The sequence below is a fragment of the Ochotona curzoniae genome, unplaced genomic scaffold, assembly GCF_017591425.1.
Source record: "Ochotona curzoniae isolate NIBS_2020 unplaced genomic scaffold, NIBS_Ocur_1.0 scaffold_3223, whole genome shotgun sequence".
Classification (NCBI taxonomy): domain Eukaryota; kingdom Metazoa; phylum Chordata; class Mammalia; order Lagomorpha; family Ochotonidae; genus Ochotona; species Ochotona curzoniae.
In genome coordinates, this window is record NW_024467108.1 from 7975532 (window position 1) to 7990748 (window position 15217).

Consider the following 15217-nt stretch of genomic DNA (forward strand, 5'->3'; position numbering starts at 1 on the left):
AGAACCTGTGTGACCAACTCCCAGGGCAAATTCTTGGGCTCTAGTCTTGCAGTTGGTGCGCTCATGAACCATCCCGGGAAGCCCATCTTGCATGGCTCTATTCCAAGAGGACCCTCAGAAGGCTGGACTTGGCTCTGCTGTTGGGCCCACACATCTGTTCCCTTTGCTGATTTTTCCCTGTATCCCGGTGCCATATGCATCTCAGTTGTGAGTCCCACTATGTGCTGGGCAAGGGGGTCCTCAGCAAGTCATGGAATCTTGACCATGCCCTGCCTCAGGCTCCAAGTGAAAGGTTCACTATCAGAGTTCCATGCCAGGTGTGGACTGAAGAGCTGATGTCAGAATGGATCCTATACTAAAAGGTTATGAGCTACTATGAGTACTCCATTAAGTCGGGGCTGAATAATTTTGCAAAGTTGACTAGGAAAAAGAATAGCATACAGTATTTTCTCCAAAAATAGTTTATCTCATTGCACTGCTAGCTCTGGTGTTGAGGGGACACATCACCTAAGGCTGTGCAGACAGATGCAAGGGAGAATTCCTGGGGCCCCAACAGTTTCCCTTTTCCTGCTATCAGGTAAACCCACAGAGTGGGACAGATGCCTGCTTTCACTCTACTTCCTACTGGAGGAAACTCCTTCCTTATGAATGTTCCCATCCCATTTCATACCCAGGAACATCTCGCCTCCTTCTCCCATCTCCACAAGCAGCTAGAATTGCAAACCATTTCCTGGTCTTACTGCCATGCCTTGAGTCTGGTATATTCTCTGTAGTTCTTTCCTTCCTGGAGGCACGTTCAGAAAAGCAAACGGCTCTGCGGTGAAGGGCACCACAAATCAGAGGAGAGCAGACTCACCCAGGGGCCAGGCTGCTGAGTGTTGCTGGGAAGGAAGCTCCTTGCCAGGGTTTGGGACAGACAAAGTTTAGGTGTTTATTCAAAGGGGAAGCAACAGCAGACTGGGAGGAAACAGCCAAAGGAACATCAGGTTTGCTAGAGCCTTTCACCCTTGGCTGTGGTGCCCAAGAGTCCTCTGTGGTAGGGAGTGTCATATAGACCAGCTGCCAGAGTTATAAACATCTGTGCATCAGTATGGAGGCGCACAGACCTAGGGTCAAATCCTGCCACATTACAGCTACGGGATCTATTTTTTTTTAAAGATTTATTTTTATTATTTTTTTTTATTGGAAAGGCGGATATACAGAGAGGAGAGACAGAGAGGAAGATCTTCCATCCGATGATTCACTCCCTAAGTGAGCGCAACGGCCGATGCTATGCCGATCCGAAGCCAGGAGACTCTTCCAGGTCTCCCACGCGGGTGCAGGGTCCCAGAGCTTTGGGCTGTCCTTGACTGCTTTCCCGGGCCACAGGCAGGGAGCTGGAAGGGAAGCGGGGCTGCCGAGATTGAACCGGCGCCCATATGGGATCCAGGGCATGCAAGGCGAGGACCTTAACCACTTGCGCCACGGCGCCGGGCCCCAGCTACGGGATCTAAGAGCACTTTCAAATGAGGTCTGGACTGTCAGACAAATATGAAAACCCCCTACTCATCATGAAGTACTGTGCGATAGTAGCAACAGGAGTAAGCATTTTTATAGCACTTTCTATGTGCCAGGCACTAAACACTTAACTCACTCAATCCTTACATTCACTTTGAAGCAGTTACTAAAATTGTCTCCAATTCCCAGAGGAGAACAAGGCACAGAATGACTAAGACAGTTGCCTGGAGCAGCACAGCCAGTACAGGCAGTCAGACCCTACAGTCAGTGTATGTGAATCATTCATTGTTATCTGGAGGGAGAGGTGGGTCTGGTGCACTGCAAGCTTCTTAGTCCACAAATATATTTGTCTGCCCATCTCCATCAGACAGCACTGTCAGGGACAAGAACTCTGAATGTAGACAGGCTTGGGCTAGCTAGGTACCTGCTTTGTTTTCTAGGCTGGCAAGTGACTCTTGAGCCTCAATTTCAGTATCTGTAAAATGGAACCAGCAAGGTCAGAATTATGGCAAAAAAAAAATAAGCTGCTGTCCGCAATGTTGGCATTCCATGAACACCTGTTTGAGTTCCTCAGATCCAGCTCCTTGCTAATGCATTTGGGAAGGCAGCAGAAAATGGCCTGAGGGTGTGGTTCTTTAAAACCCACATGGGAGAATGCAATAGATTTCTAAGCTCCTGGCTTTGGCTTGGCCCAGTCCTGGGTGTTACTACCATTTGGAGAGTGAACCAGAGGAAGAAAGGCCTTGTCTGTCTCTCTCTTACTTTCTCTTCAAATAAAATAGAAACAGATTATATTTGAAGGAAAACAGAGTGGGAGGGCCCAGTGTGATGGCTCAGTGGTGAAACCCTTGCCTTGCACACACTAAAATCCCATATGGGCATTATGTCCCGGCTGCTGAACTTCCCATCCAGCTCCCAATGCTCATGGCCTGGGGAAGCAGTAGAGGATGGCCCAAAGCATTGGGACCCTGCACACCTGTGTGTGAGACCCAGAAGTTCCTGACTCTTAGCTTTGGACTGGCTTAGCTCTGGCTGTCGAAGCCATTTGGCATTTGGGGAGTGAACCAGCAGATGCAAGATCTTTGTTTCTCCTCTTCTCTGTATATCTGCCTTTCCAATAAAAATAAATATATCTTTAAAAAAAAGTAAACCCTACTTTACAGACTGATTGCAGCAGGAAAATCAAAAAATGTGTGTAGACTATCTAGTTTATTGTAAGTATATAATAAAAAGTAAAGCATTGTTTTTATAATTATTGATAGCATTCACATTTATTGATGTAGATATATATCACTATATCTATCTATATTACTATATCAAAAGATATAGTGAGAAGGGGAGGGGCAAAGAAAGGCAACAGGGAGGGAAAGAAGTACTGAATGGGACATTTGCCCTGGATTTCTCATCCTTTCTGACTTTCTTGGGGTTACCATTTGCTGAACCTTCAGCCCACTGATGCACCTGTCACTGTAACCAGTCGATCTTTCTGGGGCCTATAGAGTGTTGCTGCTCAGAGACTGCAACAGGCTTTTCACACAGTCTTCCCAAATACTGTTGGGAAGGCATGATGCCCCTGTACAGCATGCCTGACAGCCTTCTGGGGTTGGGGTCTGCTTTACAGACCAGGACTGGCCACTCGTGATGGAGCCCCGGCTGGCAGGGTCTCACTCTTTCCTCAGTGCTCACAGATTGTACCTCTCACATAAAGCACTTACACTTACTCCAAGTTCTGTTTTCTAGGAAATGCAAACTATATCAGTTATTAAGAGGACAGGAATGATAGGCAAATGGTTTACATTTACCAATATCTAGATGTATATGCTTTGAAGGCTCCTCAGAGTCCAAATCTAGCAGACTCAGGACTTGCAGATATTGGTAAGTCAAGTTTATGGTTCATAGTATAGGGCAACTGCATTCTGAATGCAGGTCCAATGAGACCTTGTTGACCTAGTCTTCTCAAGAGCAAGATCTCCCTGATGCCTGTCTTCACTTGAGTCCAGGAAGGTGCTTGTCACCTCTACTTGCTGCAAACTTTTCAGAGGCTCCTAGTCTCCCTTCAGGAGAAAGTAAATCACAACCATCCCCTGCCACAATAGAGCTCTGGCTTTCTCTGCATCTTTATCTCTTCTTCACATTCACAAGCTTCAGCCACAGCAAACCTCTGTTGTTTTCTAAATAGTCTGTCAAGCAGCAGTCAGACCCGAGTTCTGTGCCTGCGGGTCCAGTGTTTCTGGAAATAAGGTGAAGTCACACTCGGATTTTTTGGAGGAGTTTGGGGGGAAGGTCTGGTCCTTTCTGAGACTACTCTTTAAAGAGGTATTTAGTGGGCTTTGCACTGAGCCTAGTTCCACAGATATTGTGGGTCACTACCGCCATCCTCTTTGGACTGTATTTCACACATCAAGCCCATATCACCCCCTCCTTTACTTCCCATGCTCTGCTTCCCCCCAGGCTAAGGTCAAAGGAGAGACAGCCAATTCTGTATGCTAGGCCATCTGCCTGGGTTGATGAGCATAAAATTGAATCTGTGGGAAGGACCCAAGGGTTGGGAGAAGCCAGAGCTCATATGCTATGATGGCTTATTGCACTCAGGTTTATCTGCCCCGTGTCTCCTCCAGCTGCTTTGGGGCCAAGTGGTATGAGCCTGGCTTTGGCCCTGTCACCTCCTGAGTCAGCTCTTCTTGTGTGCATGTTGTGGGGAGATTTTTCCTGTTGTGTTCATAGCCCATAGCCACTTCAGGGCCCAGGAGTCACCCATTGGCCACTCACTCAAAAGGAGACTAGGAGAGGAAGAAGGGTAAGTTCTACAAACCAAGGGTTCAAGCCCTATCATTGCACAAACCAAGTAGTACAGCATCACTGAGCATTATCATTTATTTGCCTTGTGACCTTGGACAGGTCTGTCTGCTCCCAAATACCACATTCTTCTAGTTGAATTATGAAGCTCTGCCCAGATACACACTCATTGCTGGTAGAGTTCCCAAGACACCAGGATACCAGTTTTTGATCAAGGCTCTTCTAACACAGAACAAGGAATTTTCAAGCTGAGAGGTCCCTGAAGGAAGGAAATGAAACTTTGAGGTATACAGCTATAGCTGAGTTGGTGTCTTTGAGGTTTTTTCACATTCATAGTCACACATGTATCTTGTATAACCTAGTTCATGCATTACATATGAAGTGTAATTGAAACACAAAATTTACAAAATAATACTGTTGACACCACATGTAGGGTTTCTTACTTTTTCATCTATCTTCTATGCAGCATAATGATTTTAAGTGATGGGGTTGGGACCACTGAATTTATTTTTCAATTGTTTATTTCCTGCAGTTTGCAAAACCCTATGATCTTTCATGTGCAAAAGCACTTGGAATCCTCACAGCAACCTTAGTCTAGGCATTCGTTCATTCCTATGTTGCAGATGAAGACACCCAGATTCATCCATTTGCACAAAATCACCCAATCCCTAAGCGGTAAACTGGGCTTCTGAATTTAATCCCAAACTCCACTCTCCCTCCATGTAATCTCATTGCTTGCAATTCCAAAAACCCTATTTGACCAGTGAGGAAACAAATGCTCAAAGAGAAGTGACTTGTACGAGGTCACATTGATGACACAGTCTAAAGTTGCAAGCAGACTCATCTCTGAAGTGCACACTCCCAGCACCAGAACCAGGCTCCTGTAGGCAGGAGATTCTTTGCCTTTCATTAGTTTTCCCTCAAGTCATGCTGGGTTGCATTTGGTTCGAGCAAGCTCACAAACCATTCTTCTTGAATAAAGTTGAGCTTACTGATGGGGAAAAAATGCCCCTCCAACAAATCTTTCAGTAGGAATTTTGTCATTGTGCACATCGTTGCTTCCACTGAAATTGAAAGTCATGTTGACTCAAATTAAAAGCAAAATTCCTTGTTTGCTGCACCTCTCTGCACACCAAGTAGGTCTTAACTGAGTTCCCAGAATGCAATCTATCTTAATTTAGCACATCTTTGAAGCTCCCTGTCTCCATTCTCTTTCTTTCCTGTTGTGGAAGCAGGGTGCTGAGACCTGCCATCCATCAGGGGCTAAACAGACCTGGCCAGTGGGGACTGTTTGTGGGGTGCATTTAACCTGGGTCAGGACATCACAAGGTACTTTTAAAGAAATGTTCAGGGTTGATATTGTGGCATAATAGGTAAAGCTACCACAGGTGACACCAGCATCTCCTATGGCCATCAGTTTGCTGTCCCAATTGCTCCACTTCCAATCCAGCTACTGACTAATGACCTGGGAAAAACAGCAGAAGATGGTCTAAGTGCTTGCCACCCAAGTGGGAGACTGAGATGAAGCTCCTAGTTCTGGTCCATTGCTGGCTATTGTGGCCATTTAGGAAGGGAACCATGGGATAGATTAATTAATCTCTATGTCTCTCTGTAAGCTTTCTACATAAACATGTAAATTTTTATATATATGAAAAACAACTCTCAAGGACAACAAGGTTCATAGCTCTCAAAGATTGGCTTCCAGGTTACAGAGACAATTCCCAAAGAGAGAGAACTGTGGAAAAGAGGTGCCTGGTCAAACTTCTCTAACATAATTAGACATGACTGAGTGAAAGGAAAAGCTAGGACTGTGGCTACGGGAAACCAAGATGATCATGATGACGACAACAACAACAAAAAGATGACACTGTCTCATGTGGAAGAGTCTCATGGGGAAGCCAAGGCAAGGCTGGAGTGAGAGTCAACAAGCAGGGTCAAAAACCAAAGCGATTGGCAGCAGGATGGAACATGGTGTGAGGAATGGACAAGGGATGTGATTCATGACAAAGCCACGTGCCATGACATCAAGCATGGCATGGAAAGGCTGGTGACAAGAGTATATCACATCTGTATCCTGTCAGGGTGGGAGGCACTTTCTGCTTGCCACCTCCATGCCTTTGTTCACACGTCCACTTTTCCCCCTCTTTCAATTCTTCACGACCAGAGACTGGCACTTCTTCCATGATATTTCAGATATCTCCTGGTTGGAACTTTCTCTTAAACCTCTACAATCCCTACACCGAATGTGTTTTTTCCTGGCAAGTCATAATTTGAGAATTACTTGGTTGTATCTGAAGTTCCTAATCAGCTTCCAGAGCATATAGATTTTGTTTCCTTTCTAGAAGTTTCTAACATTAAGAAATCTGTGTTCCAGATACAGCTAGCATCATCTTCCACACCTCATCTGCTTATGCACTGAATTAATGAAAACAGATTCCTATGCAACAGGCCAACTGTGGATACTGTAGTTAAGAAAGCTGATGGGCCCTGGAGAGGGACAGGTCTGGATCAGGCCTCAGCTCTGCCCTGGCAAGTGGGACATATTTCAAATCATTTAACCTTTCCAAATCCCAGTGCCCTAGACTAGAAAACAAAGAGAGGCTAAGACTCAATGGGCTTGTGCTTGGTAAGGTCCCTTCAACTCACAGATTTCCAACTGCAACCTTCCAGGCCTTTTTTGGAATTTGAGGGCCTAAAGTTTACACAGGTTCTTGTAGAGAACCCTGGTGCACATGGGGATTCCATTCCTATGATGACATCTGGCACCTGTGCATTCCAGAGAGGGAGTGTGGGCTGGCTCTTGAGGAGCAGAACAGTCTCTGTGGAGGTCTGCTCCATATCTTGGCAATGCTGGCCTGTTGTACAGTGGGCTGGACTGCTGTGGTGCTCGGACTCCTCTGGGACTTCACAACATATTCTTAGAGATATTGAAAGCCAGGTCTTGGGTGGAAGTGCCCAGTGAGAGTAGACTCTACAGAGTTAAATTGGTAATGAGCTCCTTTCTCACGCTTGGAGATGCTCACCTCGTCTACTGGCTCTGAATAAGCAATTTGGCTGCCTAATTAGGTTAACCAATAATTTCCCTTTTGACACTGGGTTGCTTGACAATTTGCTGTGGGGCGGGTGGGAGTGGTGGTGTGTGCGGTGGCAGGTGACTGTGCTTCTATTCCTTTGTTTATTTTCTTCAGGAATTTCTCAATTTGCCTCTAAGGCTAAAACACACAGTAAATTCTCACCATTACCCCAGCTGCTTAGGCCTCTTTATGCCTCCAAGCATTGCCCCGTGCAACTGGCTCTGTTGGGAATGCCAGTCTTGAACCCTTCATGCTCAGAGAAATCCTACCAGGCCTTCAAGCTCAGAAGCACAACAGAGTGGAATGAACACATGAGCCTGGGAACCCTCAGGGCCAAATGAGTGGCTTCTTAACCATCACCCCCTCCTAGCTCTTTAGAAAATTAGTATGAACATAACGTGTGTTAAAGACCCACGTGGGCCAGATGGTTCCCAAAAACTGTGGAACCACTCACAGCAGCATTCCAAGGAAGGAAGACTGCATTTTTGCTTTGCTTGTTTTGTGTTTTTAAAAACACTTGTGGGAAAATATCTACATGATATCAGATTTAATTCTTTTGCCTGGTGACATTCACCATGTTGGCCACAGTGTCAGGCCATCATTATTATCCATCTCTAGACCTTTATCTTGGTCCTAAACTGAAGCCCTGTGCTCACTGAACCCTGCCATTACTCCTGTCCCACTAAGCCCTGGTGACCACTGACTTCTTGTTGGTAGGACGAACCAGCTGTGGCCTGAAGAGGTGAAAGGACTCGCCCAAGGTCATGCAGCTGGGGTTTAAGGTCAGATGTCTTTGGACTCTGAAACTGGGGTTCTTCATGCCTACTGCCTATTCTAGACATTGCTTCTGACACCCCACAGGGCGATTCCATCTTTATCTCCCCACGGTTCATCCTGATTCTACATTCTAGAATCATGCCTGGCCTGCTGAAGGATCTTGGCACTGCAAAAGAGCACAGGACAGGGTTGAGTTGACACAACACAGTATGTCAGCCTGACTCAGGGGTGGGAATGGAGCTCAGCCCACAATCTCTGATTTGTAAAAAGCCTGTGCTGAAGGTTGCAGGTGGGCCCGACGTGCCAGCTCCTCCTCCCAGCCTGTGAGCCTGCCAAACCCCCTCAGTGGGACAGGCCTGAGGGCTGGCTCTGCCTGAGGTGGAAGATTTGTGTTTACATTACCCAGTCAATTCTGTATTTATTTTAGATATTAAGCAGTGACATAAAAGCTGCTGACAATAACCTTCAGGGGTAGAAATTGGCTTTAATGGACCCCATAAAAGTTATTATTGATGGCAGCTGTGTGCAGCATCACCGTGACCTCAGCAGAAGCCTTCACTGCTATCAATACTGTTGATGAGGACTATTGATTGATGCAAAGCTGGGGGAGATGCAGTCGATGCTCCCATGGCTACAGGTTCCTGGGGGGCAGGGAGGATGCTTTGCATTTCCCATTTGTCTGGTAAGGCTCCCTAGAACTCAGCGGCACATTTGAGAGGGGGTTCAACTCAAAGTGCAGCATCTGCTCACGGACTCTGAGGGACATAGATAGCCACAGGATTTGAGAGACAAGAGCTGGTAGCCATGCTTTGCTGATCTGCTGGTTGTCATGTCAGCAGACCTTTTTGGAGTCTCAGTTTTCCCAGTTTGGCAAATGGAATGCCACTGTGTTATCAGGTGAATAAAGGAGTTCTCACAAAGGTAGCTTGAGGCTGCTGCATCCTTCTACTCCTGGAATATGGCCACAGAGTAATGTGTCAGCTAACATGTCAGGTGTGATCCATCTCCATTCGGATGGTGAATTTTGCGCCTTCTTCCAAGAAAACAAGCAAGAGCTGGGGCCAGGAGCATGGATGGGAGTGTGGGAGGATGAGGGGTATGGAGGGCAGGCCTAGACACTCTGAGAGGTACTGCCTCTGGCACACACTCTGCTTCCTGTGCCTTGGTATTTGAGCTCTGAGCTGGGGCGAGAGCCACGTGAAGGAGGACACTAAGAACTTCATCGCTGAATAAGGTGAGCTGTTTCTATGTTGACCATTATGATCTAGACCCAAGTGTAACAGCCAAGCTGTTCCTGAAGGCTCCCTGTTGGGAGCAAGTAGACAGATGTGTAGGCACCTGTGTCAATATAGGGATTCCAGACAGGGAAGGGACAAGGAGGCCAGGTTCCTTTTGTTAGATTTATCTACCTGCAGACCAAACCCTCCAGGCTGACTGCCTTTGCCGAGTACAATAAGGCCTTGAATTGTGTGGCCAGTGCGAGAAAGAGTGGATGGCATGGCGGGGGGCATGGGTTGCAGAGTCCTGTCCTCATTATCCAAGGCTGAAGCTCTTCAGGTTCATCCAATGTCATTATCATTGAACAGAGGCCTAATTCAGCTGTAACTCAGCTCTGTGGGGGGGAATATACAGTACAGTGGGCAGCAGATGCCTCACTCTGTCTTGACTTTATGGAGAATGGGCATTTGTCACCATGGCAAGAAGACTTCCAAAGACCCAACAACCCATGTGCTTTATGCTCAAACCAGGGATATGGGGAATAGAGAATTCAGAATCCAATGGGTAAAGCTACAGCTTCATCTCACTGTGTGATCATGCCGGGCTCATAAATTCTCTGAGCTATCCTGCTACCTTCTGGGTGGTGGTGGGAGCAATGAAACCAACTTCTGAGTGTTTGATAGGAGGAAGAAGTGAGGTCACAGAGAGCTGGCAACAGGTTGGGGTCTGATCAGCCAGAATCCTTCATGGTCATTTCCGGTTTCATCTCCCACATGAAAGCATGGACAATCCCAGGATGCCCAGAGGAACTGCAGAGTGCCTAGAGCCAAGTGTTGATCAGATCATGGGGCCCACCGGAGGCTTGGAATAAAGGGCTCTGTGGCCAACCAGTCTGGGGATGTTGCATACATCCCTCTTTGGTAACGGAGCCATCAGCATGTGTGCTGGCAACTCAAGGTCCTGAGAAGTCCTGCAGCAAAGACACTTGTGTGACTCAGCATCTCCTCTATGACTTGATCACAAACCACACTTTCCTTGCTTCATTTAAGAACCATCAGCCTTCTCAGAACAGAGGAAACCTTGTTTTCACTTACATTATTTTGGAGATGAGGCAGTTGGAGCCTAGAAACAGGATGCAACTACCCCAGTGCCACATTCCAGGCCAGGGACAAAACTGTGGCTTCCTGCCTGATTATCCAGACCCTTCTTTCTCAGTACCAGGCCCCTGTGCTGTCCTTCAGTTCCATGTTCCAGTTCAGTGCAGGGTGAGGACAGGAAGACGTGAGGGCTGCAGCTCTACCAGAGCATTGGTGGAAAGGTGGACGAAGGAGCACAGATGAGTCCCCACGGAGGTCATGGGCATGCTGGGGACCCAGAATTCTCAGGTGGACCTTAGCCTGACACCCCTCCATGCTGCCCCTGAGCTGGTGCCATATACAGCATGGCTAAAAAGCAAGGTTCCCCAGGGCTCCGCTCCAGCAGGGCTGCATCTGACTGGGTCCCAAGAGGAAAGAAGAAAGCCCCCAACGTGACCCCTTCCCTGCACCATGCAAAGGTGGCATGGGGACAAGCTGTTGCCTGCTTCTCCGCCCAGCTCCCAGCCCGGAAAGGGGCAGCTACAGGGACATAGGCGGGGTACGGAATCTGAAGCCAGCACTCAGGAAGTCATGAGGCAATGGGAGCAAACTCTCAGGTTCTTCTATATAAAGATGGCTATGTGTTGCCATCGTCACATTCTTTCAACCTGGTTTTGAATTTATAAGCAGTCATCTTGGTGATTAATGGAGTATAATGTGGTCCCGACATGCAGATGCTTCTTGACTTTCCAGGGAGGATTATTTCCATCTACAAAAACTCCATTGTCAACGGGAAACAGCCTATGCCTAAAACCTCCTTTGTCAAGAAAACATTTAATAACCCAACATGCTGGACATCACAGCTTAGCATTTTCTACCTTGACCATGCTCACAGCACTTCCAGTAGCTGACAGTCAGGCAAAGTCACCTAATATACTGCCTGTTTCACCATCAAGTTGAATATTTTCTGTAATTTATTGAATACAGCACTGAAAGTGAAAAAAAATGTGGCAGCGCATCACCATGTAGTCATCAGCTGGCAGCCACCCTATGTGTATACGTTCTAAAAAACCCGATCAAGCCAATGAACGTATTATCACCTCACTTTTTTGTGGTGAGAACATTCAAAGTCTACTCTTACAGCAACCAGGAAGAATCCAGCATTTTCACAACAGTCACCATGCTGTGCAACTGGTAGACTGAATCCACCTAAACATATTTTGGACCTTTTGACCAACATCTCCCTTAAACAGAAGTTTAGGTTGGGCCTCCACCTTCTGCATAACACAAAACACCGGGTATCTTGAGGCTGGAGTACACAAGCTGTAGGCAGAACCCTTCTGTGGAAGACAAGCTTTGAGGGATCAGTTTCTATGGTCCCATGTCCCCTCTGCTCCCCCAGACACAGGCACCTGGCCCTTTAGACACCTCCTGGCCAATCCTGGCATGTTACCCACAGGGGGATATTTCCTCTGATTTTTTGACCACTGAGAGTAAAACAAATTTTCACCAACTTCACCAGGGTCCGAAGCAACAGGGTGCCTGCCACAAGACCCCTGGCCCACCACCTCAGTGCCCGACACAAGCCAGACGGACCACTCACCAGTCTCTGTGTTCTCATGCTCTGTGTCGGTGAGTGTGAGGTTGGAGTTGGCTCGACTGGACAGGCAGGAGCTGCGCCCTGACCGTGTGCTTCGGCCCCACAGCCGCACTGGGTGCTCGGGGGACAGAACGGTGTCAGCCTCCATGTCGGCATCTGAGCTCGCCCCCATGGAGTAGCCGCAGTGAGGAAGGCCGATGTCTGTCCGGTACAGGGTCCCATGAGGAGGTGTCACCTCTCCCAGCCCCAGCTCACGTAGGCTGAAGTTGGCACCTGGGCAGAAACACAGAGGAACCCATGTCAGTCTCCAGCAGAGGTCCTGGGCTACGCCAGGAGGAACCGGGGTTCCCGTGGCGTTCTGTGTCCTCACCTTTGCTCAAGCCATTTCCTCAGTGTGTAGGGTACTCAGGGCCTATTCTACACCTGATCCAATCCTGCACCTCCTTAACGCCCAGCACAAACACGCCTGCTCTGTGAGCCTCCCTCAGTGCTTACACCTGCGTAGAACTCATTGCTTCTTCCTTTCACCCTCCTTCCACTCCCTGACCTTGGCCATGCTGTAGAGGAAGGCTCAGAGGCCTGGTTAATCTCTGTGCCTAACCTAAACTCCATATTCATAAAGAGTTCAATAAATGTCCAATAAGTTGCATGGAGGGCTTCAGGTCTCCTCTTCCAGGAAGGAAGGGCTGTCAGTCCTGAGCAGTACAGCATACAAGCCTGCTGAAGAGTCCTACACGGAACCCCTAGGACTAGCACTTCCTTTCTGGCCGAGAGAGCCAGTGGATGAGAAAAGTGCCTGCTGCTCCCTTACACCTGTTGGGGCTACAGTGGGCAATCAGCAGAACAGGTCTCTTGGGTGCACTTATAATGCCCGGGAATGAGGCAAGCAAAAATGTGGGTGAGGTAAGTTCCCCCAAGATTAGTGTTTCAGGGACAAAGAGAACACTGCCTTATTGGGGAATGATTCCTGAATGTTAATTCACTGGCTATTCAGAGACAGGTGCTCACACATTTCTAATAGGGTGTATAGGAAGGCACAAAGGGTCATTCCCAAATACACCAAAGATCTGGGGAAATGGACTTGTCATCAGGTAGTGTTCACAGTGACAGCCACTCCAGCTGGCCCTGGGGCCCACACTGAGACACCACTATGAGCAGAAAAGTGCCTGCCCCCAGGGCGACAGACACAGGACTAAGAGGGCAAAGACCAAAGTGAGGAGGTCTGTGGAGAGGTCTCTGCGAGAACAGAGGCAGAAGGTGAGGAGTCTGGTGGGGTCTTAGGAGGAGGGGCTACTGGCTTACAGTGAGTGTGGGAACAGAGCAGAGAGAGGCAGATGCCCATACTTTAAGGTATCCTGTGACCAAGACCAGGACCAAACACGAGAAGCCTATGGAAGTGGAAAGGAACTGCCAGGGAGGTTGCAAGAAAAAATAACAAGGATGGCACCCTAGTATAAATGAGTCTCACTCTATTCAGTATTTCTCCACCCTCACACCTTATCTCAATAGCCAACACCTGCCATTCCTGCTGCAGGGCTAATACTCAGTAAGTGCATCTCTCTCCAACATGGATAACAGAAGAGGGAAACCAGTTAGAGTACTGATGTAACAGACTATGGAGTGAGGCAATGGTAGTGGAGCCTGCTCCTAGGGTGGCTTATGCTGACACGGCCTTGATTCGAGGTGGGACACTTGCACACTAGCTGCTGAGTACTGTTACTGCTGTCAGCCCCTGCCGCCACCCAGTGCCTCCTTACACACTCAATGCCTACCAGGCTCTGTCTTGGCTATTTCAGCACCTTCCCACCTTCCCTACACTCCCTTCCCCTAATTCCCTTTTGATCTATTTTCTAAACAAAAGGTTAATGTCAGCAAGTTTGGCCCAGCAGGTGAATGTAGGTTGTGTTCAGTAGTCAGGCAGACATTCTGATTGGCTAGGGGCTAGGCCAGACCAGATGTGAAACATTTCCAATCCCATCCCTGTTGCCATACTCCAATAAGCCCTCATAGTTTGCTTTCCTTCTAAGGAAACAACAGGACAAAGCAAAATAAAATCCACAAGTTAAAACAAACTTTCAAAATTGGAACCTAAATCCTAAATTACTGTTCTTCCCTCTCACTACACATCCCATTCTGGTTGACACTCCATCCTCCTGTTCTGCTCCCCTGGCCCTAGCCCATCTCTATGTACTGTTGGGGCGGCCCTCTTAATAGAAACCCTCACTTGTTATATGGAATGACTGCCACATTGTGAGGAATCAAATTGATTTGCTATCAACAGCCTGGGCAGTACTATTTCCGTACGGCTGCCCTGTGTACTCTTTTAAATAGCCAGACCTTAGGCATCAGAATCAAGGTGTTGAGACTTGTCTGGACTAGGGAGAGGCAAGAGAAGGGTCAGCTCCAGTGACCTGGTGGTGCTGGGAAGTTCAACTGGGAAGAGTCCTCAGGGTCTGCTTACATTATGTCTCACTGGCCCATTTCCCAAGCAGCTAGGACCCGGGTCAATGTGCCGCCTTATTCAACACTGGGCTCGGCTCTTTGGTTCCAGCCCAAGGGGGTGTGCCTGCCCAGGTGCACACCTGTGCCCCGGAACCCACTCTCACCTGCACGGCAGAATTCCTCAGCCTCCTGCGGTACCATGTCCTTGACGCGGTTGCCATATGCCAGGCGGGCTTCCTGGTCGTAGGCCTTCAGGGTCTCACTGGAGCTGTAGGACTTTTGCGGGGTTTTGCCCTCCTCGCTATCGGCGGAGGAGCTGGTGTAACGACGCTCAGCATCACGGCGCCGGGTAAGGGAACGGTAGGGCTTCCTCTCCTTCACGTCCATGGCCTCCGGCCTGCGTTCCTCCACATCCAACACGGGCCTTGCCGCACTCAGGGCCCAGTGGCCTAGGGGTTAGGGGAAACAAAGAAAGGATATGAGCTCTGGCCTCACGAGGCAATGGCATTCCTGGATTCACCAGTATCCCTGTGGTTTGTAAAAGATTGGAGAACCGGGGAGTTCTAAGCCTCACGGTGGGCTCTTACTGCCACGAAGATGCCTCAGTTGCTGCTTCAGTGAGCTTGTCATACAAGTGATGCCAAGGCCAGAGTACACTGGGGTGAGCACCTGCTTTATTCCCATCAGAGGTCAGCTGAGACAGGGCCCGACCCAGAATTCCAGAGGGCTCCTTGGGA

The 15217-nt window shown here is 48.3% G+C and overlaps 1 protein-coding gene across 4 annotated transcripts in view; it reads right to left on the minus strand.

Moving 5' to 3' along the window:
• TENM4 (teneurin transmembrane protein 4) overlaps positions 1–14933 on the minus strand; it is a 356529-nt gene extending 341596 nt beyond the window's left edge. For 2 of the 4 annotated variants that reach the window (XM_040963945.1, XM_040963946.1), the window contains exons 1-2: positions 14645–14867; positions 12042–12311 (exon numbers count right to left, since the gene is read on the minus strand). In XM_040963945.1, coding sequence (XP_040819879.1) covers positions 12042–12311; positions 14645–14867 — 493 coding nt within the window. Of the gene's footprint in view, positions 1–12041; positions 12312–14644 lie in introns of all 4 variants that reach the window. The other 2 variants (XM_040963947.1, XM_040963948.1) reach the window with 2 other exon arrangements.
• Between the last annotated feature and the right edge of the window lie 284 nt (positions 14934–15217).